The sequence below is a fragment of the Hemicordylus capensis genome, chromosome 5 (genome assembly GCF_027244095.1).
Source record: "Hemicordylus capensis ecotype Gifberg chromosome 5, rHemCap1.1.pri, whole genome shotgun sequence".
NCBI lineage: Eukaryota > Metazoa > Chordata > Lepidosauria > Squamata > Cordylidae > Hemicordylus > Hemicordylus capensis.
Window position 1 is genome coordinate 63,464,341 of NC_069661.1, and position 20,875 is coordinate 63,485,215.

The following is a 20,875-nucleotide window of genomic DNA, read 5'->3' on the forward strand; positions in this document are numbered from 1 at the left end:
AAGAGGGAAGGAGAGTTGCTCTCCTGGTAGCAAGCATTAATTGCCTACTTTGCTAAGGGAAAGGCTCCATCCTGCTTTGCATTTGAATGGGAGACTATATGTGTGAGCACCAGTGTTCCCTCTAACAGGGATTCCCAGATGTTGTTGAGTGCAATCCCCATAATCCTCAAGCAAAAGCCATTGCAGCTGGGGATTCTGGGAGTTGTAGTCAACAACATCTGGGAATCCCTGTTAGAGGGAACACTGGTGAGCACTGTAAGATATTCCTCTTAGGGGCTGCGGCTACTCTAGGAAGAGAATCTGAAAGTTCAAAGTTCCCTCCCTGGCATCTCCAAGATAGAACTAAGAGAGATTCCTGCCTGCAACCTTGGAGAAGCCACGGCCAGTCTGTGTAGACATTACTGAGCAAGATGATCAATGGCTGACTTCGTATATGGCAACTTCCTATGTTCCTGAGAGAGATCACCAGTTAGGCTTTCCCCCCTCTCTCTGTCTCTGGGATACCTTTGAAAAATGGCTATAAAACCCAAACCACATGAGGTCATTATCTAAAAATAAAGCCAATCCTCTAAAAATAAAGCCAACACCTTTGGATTGTTTCCTCTTATTTTTTTTTTAATCTCTATCAAATACGAAAAAATGCATATAGCAGGGTTTTTATTTCGTTCTGTTTTGAACTTTATTTAAGTCTCCTCATGTTTTAAAAAAATTGCTTGGATTTTTTGGGGATGGGGGTGGAGACAGAGTACTGCTGTAGCAAAAGAAAAAGCAAAACACTGTGTGCATAAATGGATCTGCTGCATACATTCTAAGGGAATCATAATTACATTGTCTATTATTACATACCATACAGAACCCATATTAAAGCCTATTATCTAGGACTTGTATATAGCTTTCATAGATCCTCATAGTCACATAAAAGAGAAAACAATGGTCAGGATCAAAAGAACTGCAAAACAGCTGTGTGTGTCAAGGGAACTTCAGCTTTTTCTCTAGCAGCAGATCGCCGCTATATGGCAAACTGCTTTTGAACTGAAGACCATGGAGATCAGAAGTTCAAAGAATAGTCAAATTTAACTGGGCTAGTATACAGCCCTTGAACAATCCTTAGCAGCATTCTAGATGCTGGCTGACAGAATATCGTCAAAACTGATTTCTTTATAGCAGTCCCCACCTAATACTGTGATTTTATGAGATTCTGAAAAGTTACACACACTTTTGCAGCACTGTACAATTAAAACATCTTCAGTAGGGATGTGTATAACTTTTCGACGTCGAGACATTTTGATTCAAAATGGGCTGTTTAGAGCTTGAAACATAATGCCTTCTAAATAAAGGACTTATTTTGAGCTCAGAACAAAACAACCCCTTTTCTTTAGAAACATTTTGACATTCCGACTGCCATTTTGGAAGCCTGTTTTTTCCTTTCTGATTGGTTTTCTGGCACTGGGTTCCGACTGGCTTGCAATCTCCTTGCTTCTTGATTGGCTTGTTATCATATAAATCAAGTGTTGTGGGCAACTGTGCCCCTATTGCCTGGGACGGGGGGCGGGGGACGACACAAAAGGAGGGAATTTCAAAGTGTATTCAAAGGGACTGGGAGGCAGATAAATCCCTTATACTGTGCCTCTCTTGAAGAAGAGGATACATCAGGGTACAACCCCTGCTAACTTGGCATTACCCCTGCTAACCTGGCAAAGAGGCACCTTTTAATGTGGTGATTCTTTTTATTTAGCAGGCGGAGAGTAACTGGTCCTATCCATCCCTAGCACAGTACCTCCAGTGACTGTTGCTGGTATCTATCTTATGGTTTTGTTAATGTTGTGAGCCCTTTGGGGACAGGGTTCCATCTTATTTGTTTGTTATTTCTCTGCATAATTCCCTGAGCCATTTTTTGAAGGGCAGTATAGAAACAGAATAAATAAATAATAAATAGTTAATAATAATCAGGAGGAGAGGAGTAAGGAATCAAGGAAGGTTTTATTTTTGTGGTTTTCTTTTCTCAGCACTGAGTATAATATACTGTGTTTTTGTTCTATAAACTATCTGGTTTTGCTGGATCTCAGAACTTGGATGCTTGTCTTCCTTGACTTGTGTTATGTTTTTGTGAGATTATGTGGTGGTGAGAAATGGACAGTGGCAGGTGTGTGTGTGTGTGTGTGTGTGTGTGTGTGTGTGTGTGTGTGTGTGAGAGAGAGAGAGAGAGAGAGAGAGAGAGAGAGAGAGAGAGAGAGAGAGAGAGAGATTTCTTGGTGATAGCTGTGATGAGCTCCATGTCTGGCCTTGAGACTAACTTGTGCTTCACTCGCTGTTCTGGTCTACTCAGTAAAAACATTGTTGAAGTTGGTCTGGTTGAGCATATGCTTGCTTCCATTTTTGGACTATGTTTGAAATGTGTGTTGTGAGAGACAGATTCCCCTTTTACTGTGTGCTTCTGCAGTGTTTCTCAAGGCAAAATGCATTGCAAATTGCAATGCAAAACTTGTGTCAACAATGGGTAAACATCCCATTGTTCCCCATGGATAGCTCCTAGGGACATGGTAGGGCATGATGGGTGCTACCTAACCGCCAACCCACAAAAGAAATGGACATTTGGATTATTTTAAACAAATTTTTAACCTTTCTCCCCAAACCCCATAGAATCCTATGGGTGTTAGGGGAAAGGTTAAAAATTTGTTTAAAATCACTCACTTGGCCATTTCTTTTGGGTAATATGTAGCACTCATCATGCCCTACCACACAACCCACTTTGGTACCCCTACGAGCTACCCATAGGAAACAATGGAGTGTTTTGAGTTTCCCCATTGCTCCCTATGGCTGAAACACTCAAAACATTTGAGTTTGTTTAGTTGAAACAGCCGGCTTGACCATTGCTTCTGATGAAACATTTCAGCCATTTGTGTTTTGTTTTGAGCTTGAAACAGAACACAGAATCCATTTTGTGCATATCCCTAATCTTTAGGCCTTTTACTAAGCAGAGTGTATGAACTAAATAATGATATGCCCATATATAAGCTTTGTAAAATATAAAAACTACAGGATGCAATCCAGAGAAACATATTGTCAAAGATCATTATCAAAGGCTCCAAAGGAAAATTAGCATAGATATGGGACCAACTTATGGATTGGTAACTACCTAAAAACAGGAAGCAGAGGGTACAACTAAATGGACAGCCAGCACAGTGATAATGGTAAATAAAGCCCTCTCCCACAAGAAGATGCAGAGCCTAAAATATATCTGAAGCATCTTAACTGTTTGGTAAACTTCAGACAATGTGTACAAGAGTCTACATTACATCCCTCCTTCAAGCACAGCAGAAAGCCATCAAGGTTGTAAATGGTCAGGAACCTTTCCATAAATATCAACACTTTTTGTCTGTGGCACAGCTTTGCCATCGACACAATACCAATTTTAATCACATTGTTCTAGTAAGAACTAGTCAGCCTACCTTCCTTTCAATGTATCTACAACTAGGAAAAAAATTGGTTCAAATAGAGGTCCACAAGTTAGATCTCTTGCACCTCAAATGTTTATGCATCTGTCACCTTGGATTGGGGTGGATGACATCATTACAAACTACACCATTGAGGTTTTCCTGTGTGTCACTCACTACAACTGTACCAAATTTGGTTCAAATCGGTTAGACAGTCCTCAGTTTAGTGCACTTGCACCTCAAAAGTGTATGTGTCTGCCATATTAAATTGGGTTGGATGACACCGTTGAGGTGTCCCTGTGTGCCCCTACAGCTGTAGTAAATTTGGTTCAAATCGGTTAAGCAGTTCACAAGTTAGCCCACTTGCACCGCCAAAGTTTACAAGTCCGCCATCTTGAATAGGTGTGGATAACATAATCACAAACCATGCCATTGAGGTGTCCCTCTGTGTCACTCACTGCAACTATACCCAATTTGGTTCAAATGGGTTAGACAGTCCACTAATTAGCCAGCTTGCGCCTCAGATGTTCATGTGAACACCATCTTGGATTGGGGTGGATATCATCACAAACCATGCTGTTGAGGTGTCCCTGTGTGTCCCTACAACTGTACCCAATTTGGTTCATATTGGTCCAGGCGTTGCAAAGTTGAGGGGGAGGGGGGACAAACACACACACACACACAATGCCGGGTGATCTTATAAGTCTACTGGAAAGTAGGCTAAAAATGAGGAAACCTTTTCTCCCAAAACACAGAGTGGGGAAACAAATTACTGAAGGGAGAGAAAGATTAGAAAGAATAAAAGAAAACCTGATTAAAACTGCACCAAGTCCACCATTATGCCAGTGTTCTCTTCAGCTACTGTAACTGCAGTGATTAAAAGAAAAACTAAGGGAAGACACTCACTCACTCAAACTTTTCATGGCATGTGCATTTAAAGGTGAAAGGGGTGAATACAAGTCCCCTTCAAACACTCTCTGAAGCTAGCTCTCATCATATGAATTTGACTGCACAACAACCACAAGGAAGAAACAGCAGAATCTAAGAATATATTCCCTGCCACTGTGATGGTGCTTTTAAATTTATTCAGAAACTGTCTGTAGACATGTACTACACCAAGTGATTGAAAATGGCCAGATCCCAAGCACAGAACCAGAGAATTCCAGAACTCACTCCAAAGAAGATTTAGCAACACCATAGCAGGTAGGATTTTGCATTAAAAAGTGCAACTGTGTAACTCTGATTCTCAGATGGTGGAACAAAACTACAGGAGTGGTTTACACCATATCCTTCTCAGGAGCTTCTCAGTGGCATCTAGTTAGCTGCTGCTGAAGAAGAAGGGTGGGCAGATGTGATTTAAAGCCTCCCCTCCTCATTCCATGTTAAATCTAGTAGAATTTTCGTCTCCTACCACCATTATACTGAATGCCTAGTTCTGGATAGCAGGGGCAAGAATGTACTCAATGTAATCAAGCCAGGGTCCAGATAAGTTCTACTAGACATTATGAAGGGCAAGGGGGAACTCTACAAACGCAACAATTGTATGCTTGTTGTAACATCTAGTTCAACCCGGAGTAATGGACTTCTGCCCAATTCAGGAAGGTAATTCTTGCATATGCTATATTCCAAAATCGACTACATCTTTTACAAATAGCATGTGGGCCAAAGAAATTACCACATTGCACTGTTCTTATCAATATTACATGAAACGCTCAACATGAAATGCTGAAGAACGCAGACCAAAATGAAGAGATCATCATACAAAACCAACATAGAAGTACTTGAAAACAAAGCTATTGCCTTACCAAATGAAACTTTACAGCTATCGTGTATTTGCTTTATTTTTAGAAGTGCTAGATGTACTACTTCAGCTGATGATGGATAAAACCACAATCCCCTCTCCTCAGAGTTTCCTTATTCAAACAAAAATAATTAATGGCCAAGACTGAAGGGGGTCTTTAAAAAAAAAAAATTACCTTTTCTCCTGAACACATTACCTTCTTTCAGGGGCCCTGTTTTTCACTAAGCTTCAGAGAAAGAGATCACAGTCCAGCACCTAGTAATGTTGACAAGCCAAATTCCAGGTGGCCATGAAAACAATGTGTTTGGTTTTGATATGCTCTTAAAAAAAAATCTGGTACTGTTTTATGGTATTTTAAACGCAGGTTTTCAATTAAAACTAGACTAATCCTTAACATTTATTTAGCTTTTCACACACAGTTCCTGTGCTGCTCTGTATCAAGCAAACCATCTGGGCAGCACACTTCTGGCCAGTGATTCTTCCAACATAATTTGTTTCTACAACACTTTTGAATTGTATTTAAATGCACTCTTCACTTATTTCATTTACACTTCAGAAATAACCTCCTTTGTGGTGGCATCTTGTAACCACATTACTCCATAAATGTGGAGCAAAGATTGCATTCTACCTGCTTATAAACAAGACCTACCAAGAATTTCAAAGTATTTAATTACTCTTAGGCAATGCTATAAATACAAATTATGTTTAGACTTCCCGAAAGATTCACTGTCTCAGCCTTCTCTCTCTGATGTAAAGTTCAAATACCTGACTCCCACCATGAGTGAAAAGGAAGGGGAAGTCAAACATACTTTCCTTTTGGTAGGATAGCAGATCTGCTACTGCTGTTATGAAACCAGGGTCATGTAAACTAAACACTGCTGAGTCCAGTAAAGTAGGGAAGGCCCCTAAACTGTAAATATTTGAAAAATTCAGCATATTTATAAGGGGAAGAACTACATTGTATAAAACCTCAGAAAATTATCTGAGTAGAAACCTCAGAAAGTTATCCTCAGAAAACAGTGGCGCTAGAACAAATTTGAGCTCAGGGTCATCCCACTTGATACAGCACAAGCTCTTTTCAAATTCAAGTTTTAAGACTACTGTACAGCTATGAAAATAATATAAAAGGTCAAAAATAATGTTTGATAGGGTAATCCTAGACATATTTACTAAGAAATAAATCCCACAATATTCAGTGGGGCTTGCTTACTCCCTAATAAATGTGTTTATGATTGCAGCCAAACTGGATTAATTTTTCAAACTGCAATTAATGATTTAAGACATCTGAATCAATAATATTCATCAGCAAAATTACATACATCTAGCTGAACGCGGACAGAGCATCTGTGGACAAAGACTTTGATGCTCTCCTTGCCCTCGCCAGAGCCCCTGCTTTATTGCTCAGTGTAAGCCCCCTCCCCACTACTCATTCACTCACTCACCCCCTCCCTGCCACTCACTCACTCACTAGGCCCATGAGATGCCTATGGGAAGCCCACAGCAATTTCTTGAGCATTTATTTTATGCCAGGCTTTCTTTTATCAAAACAGATAAAATGCTTTTTCTTTGGACAAAATTTTATCGGTTCTGCATCACCATATTTTTTTTTTCAAACAATGAAATTTACTATGAAGTATGATTGCTTCAGTTATTTTGATATTACTAGCCAAAGGCCTGTCAAAATGATGGAAGAATGGTAAGAAACTTTGGTTTTACATATTACTTTCCTCCCTATCCATGTATGTTAGTCTACTTTCCCTCCTGTCCTGTCTTTGTGTCCAGAGTCCTCTCCTCCAGCGTGGATCCTTCCCTCTCTTTTCCTTCTCCAGATTATCTCTCTGCTATTCCCCTATTTCTTTTCAGCCCTTCTGCTGACCCCTCATTCTTTGCAGTTCCCTCCCCCCCAAGTTTCCTTACAATTATTTCTTCCATTTTTGTTTCTTTCCCTCCATCCTTCTCTTTCCCAGCACTCACTTTACATAAGAACAAAAGAACAGCCCTGCCAGATCAGGCCCAAGGCCCACCTACTTCAGCATCATGTTTCACACAGTGGACCAACAGATGTGGTAGGGAAGCCCACAGGCTGGAGCTGAGGGCATGCCCTCTCTCCTGCTGTTACCCCCCTAAAACTGGTATTCAGAGGCATCCGACCTCTGAAGCTGGAGGTGGCCTATAGCCCTCAAACTAGTAGCTGTTGATAGACCTCTCCTCCATGAAGTTATCTAAACCCTTTTTAAAGCCATCCAGGTTCTTGGCCGTCATTACATCTTGTGGCAGAGAATTCCCACAAGTTGATTATGTGTTTTGTGAAAAAGCACATCCATTTATTGGTCCTAAATTTCATGGCAATCAATTTCATGGGATGACCCCTGGTTCTCTTGTTATGTGAGAGGGAGAAGAATTTCTCTCTGTCCACTTTCTTCATTCCATGCATGATTCTATAGACCTCTATCAGGTCTCCCCACAGTCTTCTAAACTAAAAAGCCCTAGGTGTTGTAGCCTTGCCTCAAAAGGAAGGTGGTCTAGGCCCCTGATCATCTTGGTTGCCCTCTTCTTCATCTTTTCCAGTTCTACAATGTCCTTCTTTTAGATGTGGTGACCAGAATTGCACACAGTACACAAGTGTGGCCATACCACAGTTTTGTATAAGGGCATTATAATATTAGCAGTTTTATTGTCAATCCCCTTCCTAATGATCCCTAGCATGGAATTGGCCTTTTTCACAGTTGCCACACATTGAGTGGACACTTTCAATGAGCTGTCCACCATGACCCCAAGATCCCTCTCCTCATCAGTCATCGACAGATCAGATCCCAGCAGCATATACATGAAGTTGGGGATTTTTGTCAACATTGAACCACATTTGCCATTTTGTCGCCCACTCCCCCAGTTTGGAGAGATCCTTTTGGAGCTCCTCACAATCAGTTTTGGATTTCACTACCCGGAAGAATTTGGTGTCATCTGCAAATTTGGCCACCTCACTGCTTACCCCTATGATAAGGAACTTTGTCGAAAGCTTTTTGGAAGTCCAGGTATACAATGTCAACCAGATCACCTTTATCCACACACCTGCTGACACTCTCAAAGAACTCCAAAAGGTTTGTGAGGCAAGATTTCCCTTTGCAAAAGCCATGCTGTTTGTCTCCCAGCAGGGCCTATTCTTCTACATGCTTAACAATTTTATCCTTGAAAATGCTTTCTATCGATTTGCCTGAAATAGACATTAAGCTAACTGGCCTGTAATTTCCTGCATTGCCCCTGAGTCCCTTTTTGAAAATCTGTGTTACATTTGCTACTTTGCAGTCCTCCAGCACAGAGCCTGATTGTAGTGATAAGTTAAATATTTTTGCAAGGAAGTCGGCAATTTCACATTTTAGTTCTTTAAGGACTCTTGGGTGGATGCCATCTGGCCCTGGATACTTGCTATCTTTTAATTTTTCAAGACAGTTTAGATCATCTCCTCTTGTCACTTCTATCTGACTCAGTTCTTTCGCCTCCATGCCCGAAAAGCCTGATTCAGGAACAGCTATATGCTCAGTATCCTCTGCCGTGAAGACAGATGCGAAGAACTCATTTAGCTTCTCTGCAACCTCCATATCCTCCTAATAATCCCTTTCAGTCCATCATTGTCTAATGGTCCAACTGCCTCCCTGGCAGGTTTCTGCTTAAAGAAATTTAATTTAAAGAAGTTTTTGTTATCTCCCTTGATGCTTTTAGCTAAATGTTCCCCAGTCTTTCCTTTCGCCTCCCTTATAGTCACCTTGCATTTCTTTTGCCAGAATTTGTGTTCCTTTCTGTTTTCTTCATTTGGGCAGGCCTTCCATTTTCTGAAGGAAGTCTTCTTCCCCTTTATAGACTCCTTGACTTTACCTGTTAGCCATGCTGTCATCTTCCTGGTCTAGGTGGTACCAGGTCTGACCAGGTCTAGGTGTACCTCCTTTGGGGTACATTCTAACTGGGCTTCTAATATTGTGGTTTTAAGTATACTCTGTGTATTCTGGAGCGGAGTGACTCTCCTGATTTTCCCTTTCAGTTTTCTTTTCTCCAAAATCCTCATTTTGGAGAAGTTTCCTCTTCTGAAATTCAAAATATCCATGTTAGACATCCTTGGTGATTCTCTTCCCACATGTATGCTGAATTTGATGGCACTATGGTCACTGTTCCCTAGAGGGTTGATGACACTGACATCACGCACCAGGTCCTGGGTGCCACTCAGAATTGGGTCCAAGGTCGCCTTCTCTCTCGTTGGTTCCAAGACCGGCTGTTCTAGGGCACAGTCATTTAGCGTTTCTAGAAGTTTGACCTCTTTGTCATGACCTGACTGTGAATTTACCCAGTCTGTGTGTGGGTAATTGAATTCATCCATTATTACTGCCCCGCCTCTGCTTGACACCTCCCTGATTTCCTTCTGCAACTCCCAGTCACTGTCAGCATTTTGGTCAGGAGGGCTATAGCACATCCCCAGTAGCACATTTCCTTTCAGGCCTTGTATTGTCACCCAAAGGGTTTCTATAGAGGAATCTGGTCCTGCTTGGTTTTCTGGCTTGTGAGATTCTATCCCTTCTTTAATATACAGTGCTATCCACCTCCAAGGTGCCCCTCCCTGTCCTTCCTATATTTATTTATTTGATTTATATACTGTCCTTCCACAAATGGCTCAGGGCGGTATAGAGTTTATACTGTGTATAAACTATAGAGTTTATATCCAGAGATAACAATGTCCCAATGGTTCTCAGTGTTCCTTGGTTGCTAATGAAGAAATAGATATAGTGTTATGCCCACTATATCTATTTCTTCGTTAGCAACCAACAACTCCAGCTCGCCCATCTTGGCTTGGAGGCTTGTGGCACTGGTATATAATCACCTATATGCTGAATCTCTTACTTGGTGTATGCTACCTTTCTTTTGGCTCATTGATCTCTTTGACCAGCTGCACAGCCTTCTGCCTGCTATGTGGTACTATTCTATCCCCTTCTGTTTTGTCTGAATCTTTTACACCCTCGCAGAGCGCCTATGCCCCTGTGGCCTAGGGCAGATCAAAACTACTGAGCATGTTCTCCTCTACTGCTTGTTCTATAGAGACATTCATGCCTCCCTCATCCTTCCATTGCTAAGCAAGTATCTAGGTCATCCGAGCCAATTCTACAGCTCCTTGCTGCTCTCCGACTCTAAGCCAGCCATCACATATAGCATCACCAGGTACTGTGTGGCTGCGATCAGCATTTGTTGGCGGATGACAGGCAGTAAGTCCTATCATCCTTAATCTGACCCTTGGTGACTCTGGGCAGGCCCTGCAATTGCTCACGCACCTCCCTTTTTACTGTTCCTTATAACCTTCAATCTAGCTGTTTTCCAGGTTTATTACTCAGGCTTTTATATATTTCTATATTATCATGTCTTTTAACATTATTACATCCATTTTATGCCCCCCTCTTTTTTTATGCCTTTCATGCATTTTTATGACTTTTACCCCTCATGCTTTTGGTGTATTATATACTATTTTTAGTCCTTTTAGTATTAATATGGACCATTTTATATGTATTCAGTTTTTATATACTCTCACTTTTAAGATGTAATCACCCTTATACTTTATGCTGGTCTGTGACCATAATAAAGATTGATTGATTGATTGATTGATTGATTACACCCTCATACCTTAAGAGATTGCAGTTGCCAAACCAGATACTTTCCAGCTCCTGTTGGCTATTCCCCAGGTGTCATTTTAAAAGCTGCTCTGTGACCTTTTGATTTTAAGAGCCAGCAGTCTGGTTCCATCTTGGTTCAAGTGCAGCCCATCCCTTTTGTACAGGCTTTGATTACCCCAAAGTGCCTAGCAAATCTAAACCCCTTCTCCCGGCACCAACATTTAATCCACTCATTGAGAACCCTCAGCTCTGCCTGTCTTGCTGAACCTGTACGTGGAACACGTAGCATTTCTGAGAATGGTACCTTGGGGATTCTGGACTTCAGTATGCTACCTAGCAGCCTAAATTTGGCTTCCAGGACATCCTAACTACATTTCCCCACACCATTGGTGCCAATGTGCACCACAACAGCTGGCTCCTCCCCAGCATTGCCTAACATCCCATCTAGATCCACCAGGCAGGCAAGTCACCAGGCAGGCAAGTCACCGTGTGGTCAACACATGGGTCACAGATCCATCTCTCTATACCTCTAATGCTTGAATCACCCACTACAAGGAGGTCCCCATCCCCCAGAGGAGTATCCCCTGTGCAAGATGATATGGGACTCATCACTTTGCCGAACCTCTTATCCCAGCACCTCACATCTGTCTCCACTCCTCATCTCTTTCCCCACACTGCTGTTTAGCCCTTCCATTTCTCATGTGCTTTCCTGGCTGTTCAGACATATATCATTTAACATGCTAACATTCTGAAAACAATGGCACTTAATTTAAGGGTGATTAAAAGGAACTAGAGTTCTGAGGTGCCAATTATTTATCAGAGGATGGAGGGTACATCAGGTCTGAATTTTCTAAATCCTCCAGTGTCCCAATAGATGAGGGAACATAAGGGTTTTGAGCAATGCAGCCACACTTGAAAAATTATATATGGGGGAGTTTGCATGTAGATTTTATTATTACTTTATGGGCACATCTAAAAGCGAACATCTAAGTAAAGTAAGTCTAAGTATCAAAGTCCAGGGAAATATTATACAGCATGTCTTTTTTTAAAGGCACATATTTTGTAACCATTAATATTTACTTGAATAGATTGTGCAGGATCCAAACTAAGTTAGTCATGACCAAGTCCCATTAAAATTAATGGAATTTAAATAAGTCATGACAAACTAATCTCATTTATTTCAGTGGTGCTGAATCTTAACTAAATTAGACTAGACTAAGCCCACTATATTAAAAACTACAACAACCTTGTGTTACATTATAATTATTTACTTAGAAGCTTAATGTCACATAAAGGGAATATTTAAAGCAGTCAACAAGAGACAATTAATCTGCTCAAGGAAATTAAGCTACTTTTATGTATTAATAGTTAAAGTATGAATTGTATCCATGCTGGGAGTTCCAACAGTTAAGCATGGATGCTTTGAAAGCAACATGGAACCACTCTTGGAAAGCTTATTTTCTGAGGGGTGGGAGGAATGATGTTCAAATGAAGTTGCTCTGAATTTTGGAATGTTAGAATACGTCCTTGAGGAGATGGATTAACAGACAGAAAGGTGATGAGGCTGTCAAAAGATGCATGATAAATTCATTTATCACATGGATCAGCAATTTGTCACATGCATATCAGTATGATTACACAGAGATATGCACAACCTTATTTCATATTACTTTTTACCTTCATCCATAACTAAAAGGAGAATAATTCACCACCTTCAATGCTACAGAATGCTTTTTGCAATCTTCTAGATACAATATATCAGAACAGATCAATTTAAAAATGTGTAATACACAAACTCTATCACACACTCACACACACACACACACACACACACTGTATTTTTCACAACAGAAAGTGGAATATGAGGGACACAATTAGGTTTGACTATTTGCATTGTTAGTGGCAGGGAGGCTGTTTTGGAGTATGCTCAGCTTATGGCACTGTAGGAAAAAGAAACACTGTAGAAGCCACTATTAAGGGCCAGTTCCTATGAGATAATTTTTGTACTTGGGGGTGAATACATGCATGTATCTGAATAAAGTACACACATGCGGCAAGTCAGTTATAAAACATACATGTGTATTTTTACCTCAATTCCTCCTGAAAATAGATCCATCCTAATCCATACAGGCTGGCTTGCAGGTATTTTAAGGATAATTGCACACTTCAAATCTGATATATTGTGTGTGTGTTTTGTACTTGGATGCATTCATTCCTGATTACCAACTGCCATCACTTGCAGGTATCAGTCCTACTTTTGCTATCAATTTGAGAAGGGCTGGCTAAAAATTGAAAGCTTTCTTTCATTTATTTATTTAATTTGTTTATTTAACATATCTCTATACCACCCAAAACTTGTGTGTCTGATTTAGTAATGTATCATAACTATACATGAAGGCTGTCTCCTAATCTCTGCACTCCTTTTACTGGCACAAAAAGGAAAAAGCTTTAGTTAAAATAGATTAACTCAAATCTTTTCTCTCCACTGCTTAATTTCCTCCTCCATCATTGAACTAGCTATTGCTGCAGGTGCATTTTTTAAAAATGCATTGACTTTCATAAAAACACACACCTTATTGGCAACCAATTTGACACCCCGATTTGTGCTTCAAGAGTTTGAGCACAAATAGCTATTTTCATCTGCATCTGTTCTGAAAAGCCTGTTTCTGTATATGTGGTGATGGGGTGGTGGTGGTGATGATGATGATGAAGAAACTGCTTTTCAGCAAAGTTCAAAGCAGTCTGCAAGGGGGGTGGAGTGAATGAATAAGTTGATTCCCCGTCTCAAAGGGCTTTTAAAAAAATAGACAAGTGAGAGATGCTGTGCTGGTGTTTAGGAAACATAGGAAGCTGCCATATACTCAGTCAGACCATTGGTCTATCTAACTAAGTATTGTCTTCACAGACTGGCAGAGGCTTCTCCAAGGTTGCAGGCAGGAATCTCTCTCAGCCCTATCTTGGAGAAGCCAGAGAGGGGACCTGAAACCTTCTGCTCTTCCCAGAGCGGCTCCATCCCCTGAGGGGAATATCTTGTAGTGCTCACACATCAAGTCTCCCATTCATATGCAACCAGGGCAGACCCTGCTTAGCTATGGGGACAAGTCATGCTTGCTACCACAAGACCAGCTCTCCTCTCTGTCTCTGTTTGACAGAGACAGTTGCTCTCCCGCATTAAAAATAAGCAAGTAACCACTTTAAGGAGGTGACTTTTTGCTCAGTTAGTACACACACCTTTAATGGAGGTGGTTAAGAACTAGATTCCCCCCTCCCCCCGTCACTCATGCAGTAGAAAATGGGATGTGCAGAACCGGTTTAATTGTGAACCAGACTGCTGTATATATATACCACCTGACACATGCATCCCTAGGTGGTGTACATAAGTTAAAATACAAGTAGTATAAAACAGGATAAAATGATTAAAACAATGTTATGATATAGAACAGTCAATTTAAAATTAATTAATTAAAAGCCTGAGAAAACAAATGTGTCTTAAGAGTGTACCTTTATACATAATTATTTATTCTGTATATCCCTAGGCATTCCACAGAAATACAGAATTCACCATCCTGGAAACATCTACAAATGACGTACAAAATCAACAACACACGTGCCTAGTATATTCTAGTCATGAGTGCAGATAAAACTCATAAATTTAGATACTAGGGTTGTGTACAGAATGGGATTTGCGTTCTTTTCCAAGCTCAGAAGGGAATGCAAATGCCTGGAATGTTCTTTAGGAACAACCGGTCAAGCTGGAACTCTGAGGAAGATTTCATACAGATTTTTTAAAAAATTTGTGTTATTGCTATGTGTCGTAAATCTGTTAGCTTGCCTAACCCAACAGGATTTACAACCCCCTTCAGCACTCCCCCTGTGAGATAACAGAAATAGGGGTGTGCACAGAACTGGTCCAGCACTGGGGTGGGGGATTCCAAAAAGGATGGGGGGGCTTTAGTTAACCCTCCCAACAACCGTGCCGTATTTCTTTGAGTAATTGGGCGGCAGGATAGCTCCCTGCCGCCCCCTTCCAAGTCCCACTCGGCTGGCGGCCGCCCCCAAGAAGACCCGCGCCATTCCAATAAGACCCACCCGTGCCGCTCCATGAAGTGAAGACCCCTGCCCTGCCGTGAAGACCTCTTCTTGCAAAAGCCCTCCCATTGCAAAGGGGCGGCTAGAGAACTCCCCTGCTGTGCCCTTCCCCTTTGCCGGTCTGGCTGCAAATGGCTTCTAAGAAATGGTTTCCTCTCTTGTGATCTCCTGCGCCTGCATGACTGCCACTGAGCTTGCCTCTTGAGACGCCTTCTCAAGACAGGTGAAATCCTAGGCTCCTCCCCATCATAAATCATGTCTGGCAGCTGTTGCGAATCTTCAGCTCCAGAGTCTGTTCTCCCTGCCAAATCCTGTTGCTGTGCCTCTGAGCCCTCAGTAGCAGGCAAATCCTCCTGCTCTGACTCTTCTGAGTCAGAAGTCTGAGCCATGACACTATGCATAATATATAACAGCCATGGTGCTGCATAATAATTTAAGATTTTAAATCAAAGATGATAATACAAAGATATGTGTATGCACAGGTCCCTGGATCCTCTCCAGGTTTCCTTCTCAGAAGAAGCTTTCAGAGGACCTTGAAATGCTCTCAAATTCAGTTTCTTGAAAAACATGTGCTACCAGCAGCATTTCCCCTTTGAACAGTTTTTGCACCCCAGATCATTGTTTAACTGCAAGAAAATGAAAATGAACATCTTGGGAGATTATCTAGGACCATCTTTTGAGGAGGAAGAAATCTCTGAAAAATCTGGTGTGCATGCAGAAGTACATTTCTCTTCTGCTTAAATCTGGGGCTAGCAGTTACCTTATTAGTACTGCATTCACAGTTGCCTTTGCATGTGTAACGGATATTCATGGTAAGAAGTCTCGAGCTCTCATGGGGCAGAAACCTTTCAGTGGTATAAAGAGAGAGGAAATATGTGCATGCACATGCAGTTGCCATAAGGTTGGACAGTGTTTATTGTTTCTATAAACCAATGCTAGGGTGCTCAATTATCCTGGATTCCTATTTGCCTTCTAACTTGAGGCAATGGCGCACGAAGGTAATTTGGGTGCCTGGACCGACCCAGCCATGAGGCCCCCACAACCTCCTTTGGGTGGCCCGCCCCACCAAAGCTCTGCTTTGTTACAAAAAATCTTACCACGGCCGAGGGGTGGCGCGGTGGGGAGCAGAGCAGTCCTTTTCCCTTCTCCCCCCTCTCCCGGCGGTGGTGGGGTGGGAGCGGAGAGACGCTGGCCCCATCCATTCGGGCCAGCATCTTTAAGAAACTGCGAGGTGCACCTGCACAGTTTAGAGATCATCTCAAGCCCTTGATTTGTATTAAAAAGCGGAGCTTTGGCAGGGTAGGCACAGGGTGGCTCAGCTGCCGGAAGCCCTGGCCATCTGGGGGACCCGACTGGGTCCCCAAGGTGCGGGGGTTAGTGTGCCTCTGACTTGAGGCCACGAGGCAGCAAAAGCAGCTGCATTATGCAATGTGACCTCTAGAAACACCATACACCACTATATTGGTTGTCTGATCTGGCAACAGAAGGAGTGAGAGAAAGGCCCACCCAGTCTAATGCTTTACTTTCATAGGGTAAGAACAGTTCCAAAAGGACTGCTGATTTAAGTTGAAATTTAAAGGTATCATTAACATGTATTTTCATTAATATTAATGTATGCATGGAATTCTTTTTGATATTTACACCCCCATGTATCAATGTGCTTACCTCTCTCAGTACTGGATCTGTTATAGAATTGAGATTGACAGCTCCTTCATAGGTCAAATAGTAGAATACATTTAGGGATCTGACAGCCTCAGGCCCTTGCTGCTTGTAGCCAAAAATCAGATCAATCCACTGGTGGAGCTGGCAGGAAACAAACTCACTCTCCAAGGCCTGAAAGAGAACACAATGCCATTTATATAGTTTCCGAAATTTATTTCCTTACATTTATATTAAAACTGAATAACTATAAATAAGATATAACTAACTAAGGCAATCCCACCGACCACCACAAATATTTCAGAAAAACTGTGCAAATGTTGGCCACAGCTTGCACTGTCTGTTGAACCTTGTCTACTGATTCAGGCGTAATACAGATGTTAGTAATCTAGCAGGATTATGAACAGGGCTACATACAGCCCCCTGTCAGAGCTGTAACCAGAGGGCTGGGGAAGGAATAACAGTACAAGAGAACCTTGTTAGACACGGATTCTATATCCGCGGTTTCGTGTATTAGTGGGTATCTAATTTACACCTGATTTCAGTATCCACGGATACTAAAGGGTTAAAACCCATGTATCCACAGTTACTAGAAAGCCGAAAGTGACTGCTGAGGTTACTTCCACCCTCCATTTTGTCAGCAGGGGCCATTTTTGTGGCTGGTTTCTTTGAGGAAAACTAATTTTTCCTGCTATTTTTGAAGTTCTGGGGGGTTTTGGCAGTCGGGGGGAATTTCTGGGCACAAGGAGACCCCACAGAACAAGGCAGAGTGCTGTTTTCACTTATTTGTTTTGTCATTTTTCTGTCATTTTCCACCTATTTTCTTTTTTAAAAAAACAACCACCAAGCATTTTCAAGCAATTTTTTTCAGTTTGAAAAAAACTGAATTTCCATGGTCTGGGGCGGGGGGCAGACCATGGCATTTCATGGTCTGGGTGGGGGGGGCATTGCTGAGCACAAGGATATCCCATGGAGCACACTAAAGTAGTTCTTTCGCTGTTTTTTCTTCTTCTTCACAACTTCTTTGAGCATTCAAGAACCTAACTCCCCTTTCCCCATAGGAATAATGCCTCATTACTCACAGTGTAATTACTCGCAGTGGTAGGTGAGGAACAGTGATAGGCAAGGAACAGAACCTCCATGAGTAACAAGGTTTTCCTGGATTCTTTACTTTCTGCATTGCTGCACTGACCTTTCTCCATCCCCACTGCTCCACCAGCTGGAGGGGATCAGGTCAGGATAACACAAAAGTGCAGTGGCTACTATCATCCCTAAATGACTTGGGCTATCCTGTAAATTGTGAGAGACATTTCCAATCTCTACTTAGATCTTCCTAATATTTTCCTGACATATTAACAAAACAGAAGCAATTACTTTATATATGCAAATAATTAATATCCATGTTTCGTTGGGTATTCCAAAACTAACTGGCAAAACAGAACACGCAGAAAAAACACACAGGCCCAATTCAGGCCATGAACCATTATTTAGATTATTTTGAACAACCTTGCTTTCCCATTAAGTTTGCATACTCCCCTGTCCACCTCCTTCATGCACCTAAGGAGACCAAAACTGCTTTTGAACTAACCACAATTTCCATTTTGTCTGAATTTGTGGAGCTGTGGTTTGTTCAAATTACAGTTAAGCAAACCATGATCAAACCTTGGGCAGCTTCATGGACAGAGTTACCCCATCTGTTAAAATGAATGAGAAAACATCTATGTGCAGGATCTTTTGGGATGAGTTCATAGAACCAAATATTATACAAGCGTGTCTAATCAGATCCTGGATACATTGCAGAATAGAAAGGCAATAATGATCAAAGAATAAGACAAAAACATTAATCTTTTGGCAGATTTTAAAAACTAAAAAGTACATTATGAATATTTAAATAGAAATGTTAAAGTTACTATAACAATATGATACATATCATACAAAAATTATATTGTACAAAATATAACTGCTTTTCATGTACAAAATTATATTGTTTTTCATTCTAGCTTACTAAGTGCAGATGAAACAATGCAGACATTTTTATAACTTACAGAAATTAAGCATGGTTTCCTTTTCAAGGAAATGCCTAATTTAGACTGGAGAATTTATTCTTAAACCCTGAGAAACTACTCTGCAGTGTACATACAGAAATGATGGGTTAGTTTCATTAACTGATGCCTGAAGAAACATTTAAATTGACACATAAAAACAGCAATTGTCTTAATTTGTGCAGTGCACTCTATACAAAAGCCCTAAATATGTTCAAATTAGAGCAAGCTGCTTGATTGTCACTGCAATCTTGTGTCATGTTAATGCATGACAAACATTAAACCATACACTTAAATGGCAATTTATATCATTTAAATGTTTACTGCCTGAGCAACTCATCACTCATTTAAATGTGGTTTTCTGACAGCTAATTTCAGTTAATTTTCCTCTATTCACTTAATTAGAACTTTCAATCAAGAAAAAAACCCTATCCATATCTTCATGTTCATATCATTTTTTTCATTTAGAAGCTCAGTTAGTGAATTGTTAGAAACATCCTTTATAATGAATGACTAGACAGTATATCAAGTCACTCCTTTACCCGCCACCCAAAAATGACCATATGGGAAAATCTTCCAATACATATTCCTACAAGGAAAGCAATCTTTATTTATGTATGCAATACTCTGGCCAGTAAATTTAAAAAAAAAAAAAACACCTTCATAAACACACACACAATTAAAACTATAAAAAAAACCCACAACCAATCCAATTAAATATTAATGATTTCAAAATTGTTCAATAAGTTTAAAACTCTGAGAATTCTCATGAGTGTCTGCACAGCACACCAGTTTGAGGCTGTAAAAGCCCATAAGCCTCCAAAAATGACAACCACACAAATTATTTATTTAATTTTGCTTCCCCCACCCCACCCCCAAGAAACATTAAGCACTAGATCTTTAATTTCTCCTGTGTCTATTTCATCTATAAACTAGTGGAAAAGCAAGAACAGAAAATATGTTTATACATTCAAAAAGCAAAACATACATGGCTTCCTCTCCTTTAAAATCCTAGAGATAATGCCAGTTAGACATTAAATTTTCATAGACAACTTAATAAAGCCAAAGAACTTGAATAATGATTGAAATATTGTTTTGCAGTTACGATTAAATCATGCATCATATAATTTATTAAACCTTTGAAAGTGAAAACCAGACCTTAATTTTCATATAAAAGAGTATTAGTGATCATAATGAATTTGCTTTTATTTTACAAAGAGAGCATAAAAACTGTAGTTTTTAAAAAATATATACTAAACAGTAACATTCTATGTGTGTCTGTTCAGAAGAAAGCCCCACTGGGTTCAATGGGCCATACTGCCAATAAGCTTCTATAACACTGCAGAGATTAATAACTAGCAAAATAAATAATGGAGTAATCATGAAATGTGTAGCTTCTTTTTCATTACATCAAGGTATTTCTAACATCATTGCCATTGTGTATAAACGTGATATGTTAATTTCTGATGGCTAAACAGAACTGTAACATCCAGAATTATGCAAAAATGGTTTTTTTTTTAAAGTTCAGATTTGGAAAATGTCACACATATGTCTATTTTTCTTAGACTGTAGTTACAAATCAAATATAAAAGAAGTGGGGAATAAGCATTTTGTTTGTGAGGGAAGGAATAATCTTTAAAAGCAGCTCAGGCCAAATACAAGAAATATAGAAAATAGAAATCCAGATAGAGACTGGACATTGTTTTATAAAATGACAATGTTAAATATCAAGTCTCTATGCTCTTGGGTGTAAAAATCTTAGATGCAACAAATCCCTTCCATTTATACCAAGCTACACAATTTAATTTATCCTTCACCCTCCAAAATCTGCAATTCACTAACAATACAGGAAAACTCCAGCAACCCAAACATTTAGGATCACTCAAAGCTTCTGTGGCAGAGAGCACTCATTAAAGCTACAGTTAAATACGGTGTGCAACTGGGGGATACTAACCTCCTTCCCCATGCTGCTCTTAAACCCTATCCAATCAATTGTTAGTGCTCCCACAGCAGACAGGATACATCATTTACACCCTGTGTGTGCTCTAAGAAAATTTTGTAAAAAAGAAAATCCACTAAAACGTCCAACACAGTACAATAATATTCAGCTCTATTGAGTTATTGTAAAATAAATCAGGGACTAATGCCCAATTGTTAAGGATCAAATAAGACCACGAGAGGACTGCCATGGAAAGCCACACACAA

General features: G+C 40.4%; 1 protein-coding gene across 4 annotated transcripts in view; it reads right to left on the reverse strand.

Annotated features, from left to right (window-relative positions):
• Positions 1-20,875, reverse strand: part of LRBA (LPS responsive beige-like anchor protein) — a 567,920-nt gene that overhangs the window by 57,267 nt on the left and 489,778 nt on the right. For all 4 annotated transcript variants that reach the window (XM_053251992.1, XM_053251991.1, XM_053251993.1 and 1 more), the window contains exon 48: positions 16,635-16,802. In XM_053251992.1, the coding sequence (XP_053107967.1) occupies positions 16,635-16,802 (168 nt within the window). The remainder of the gene's footprint in view (positions 1-16,634; positions 16,803-20,875) is intronic.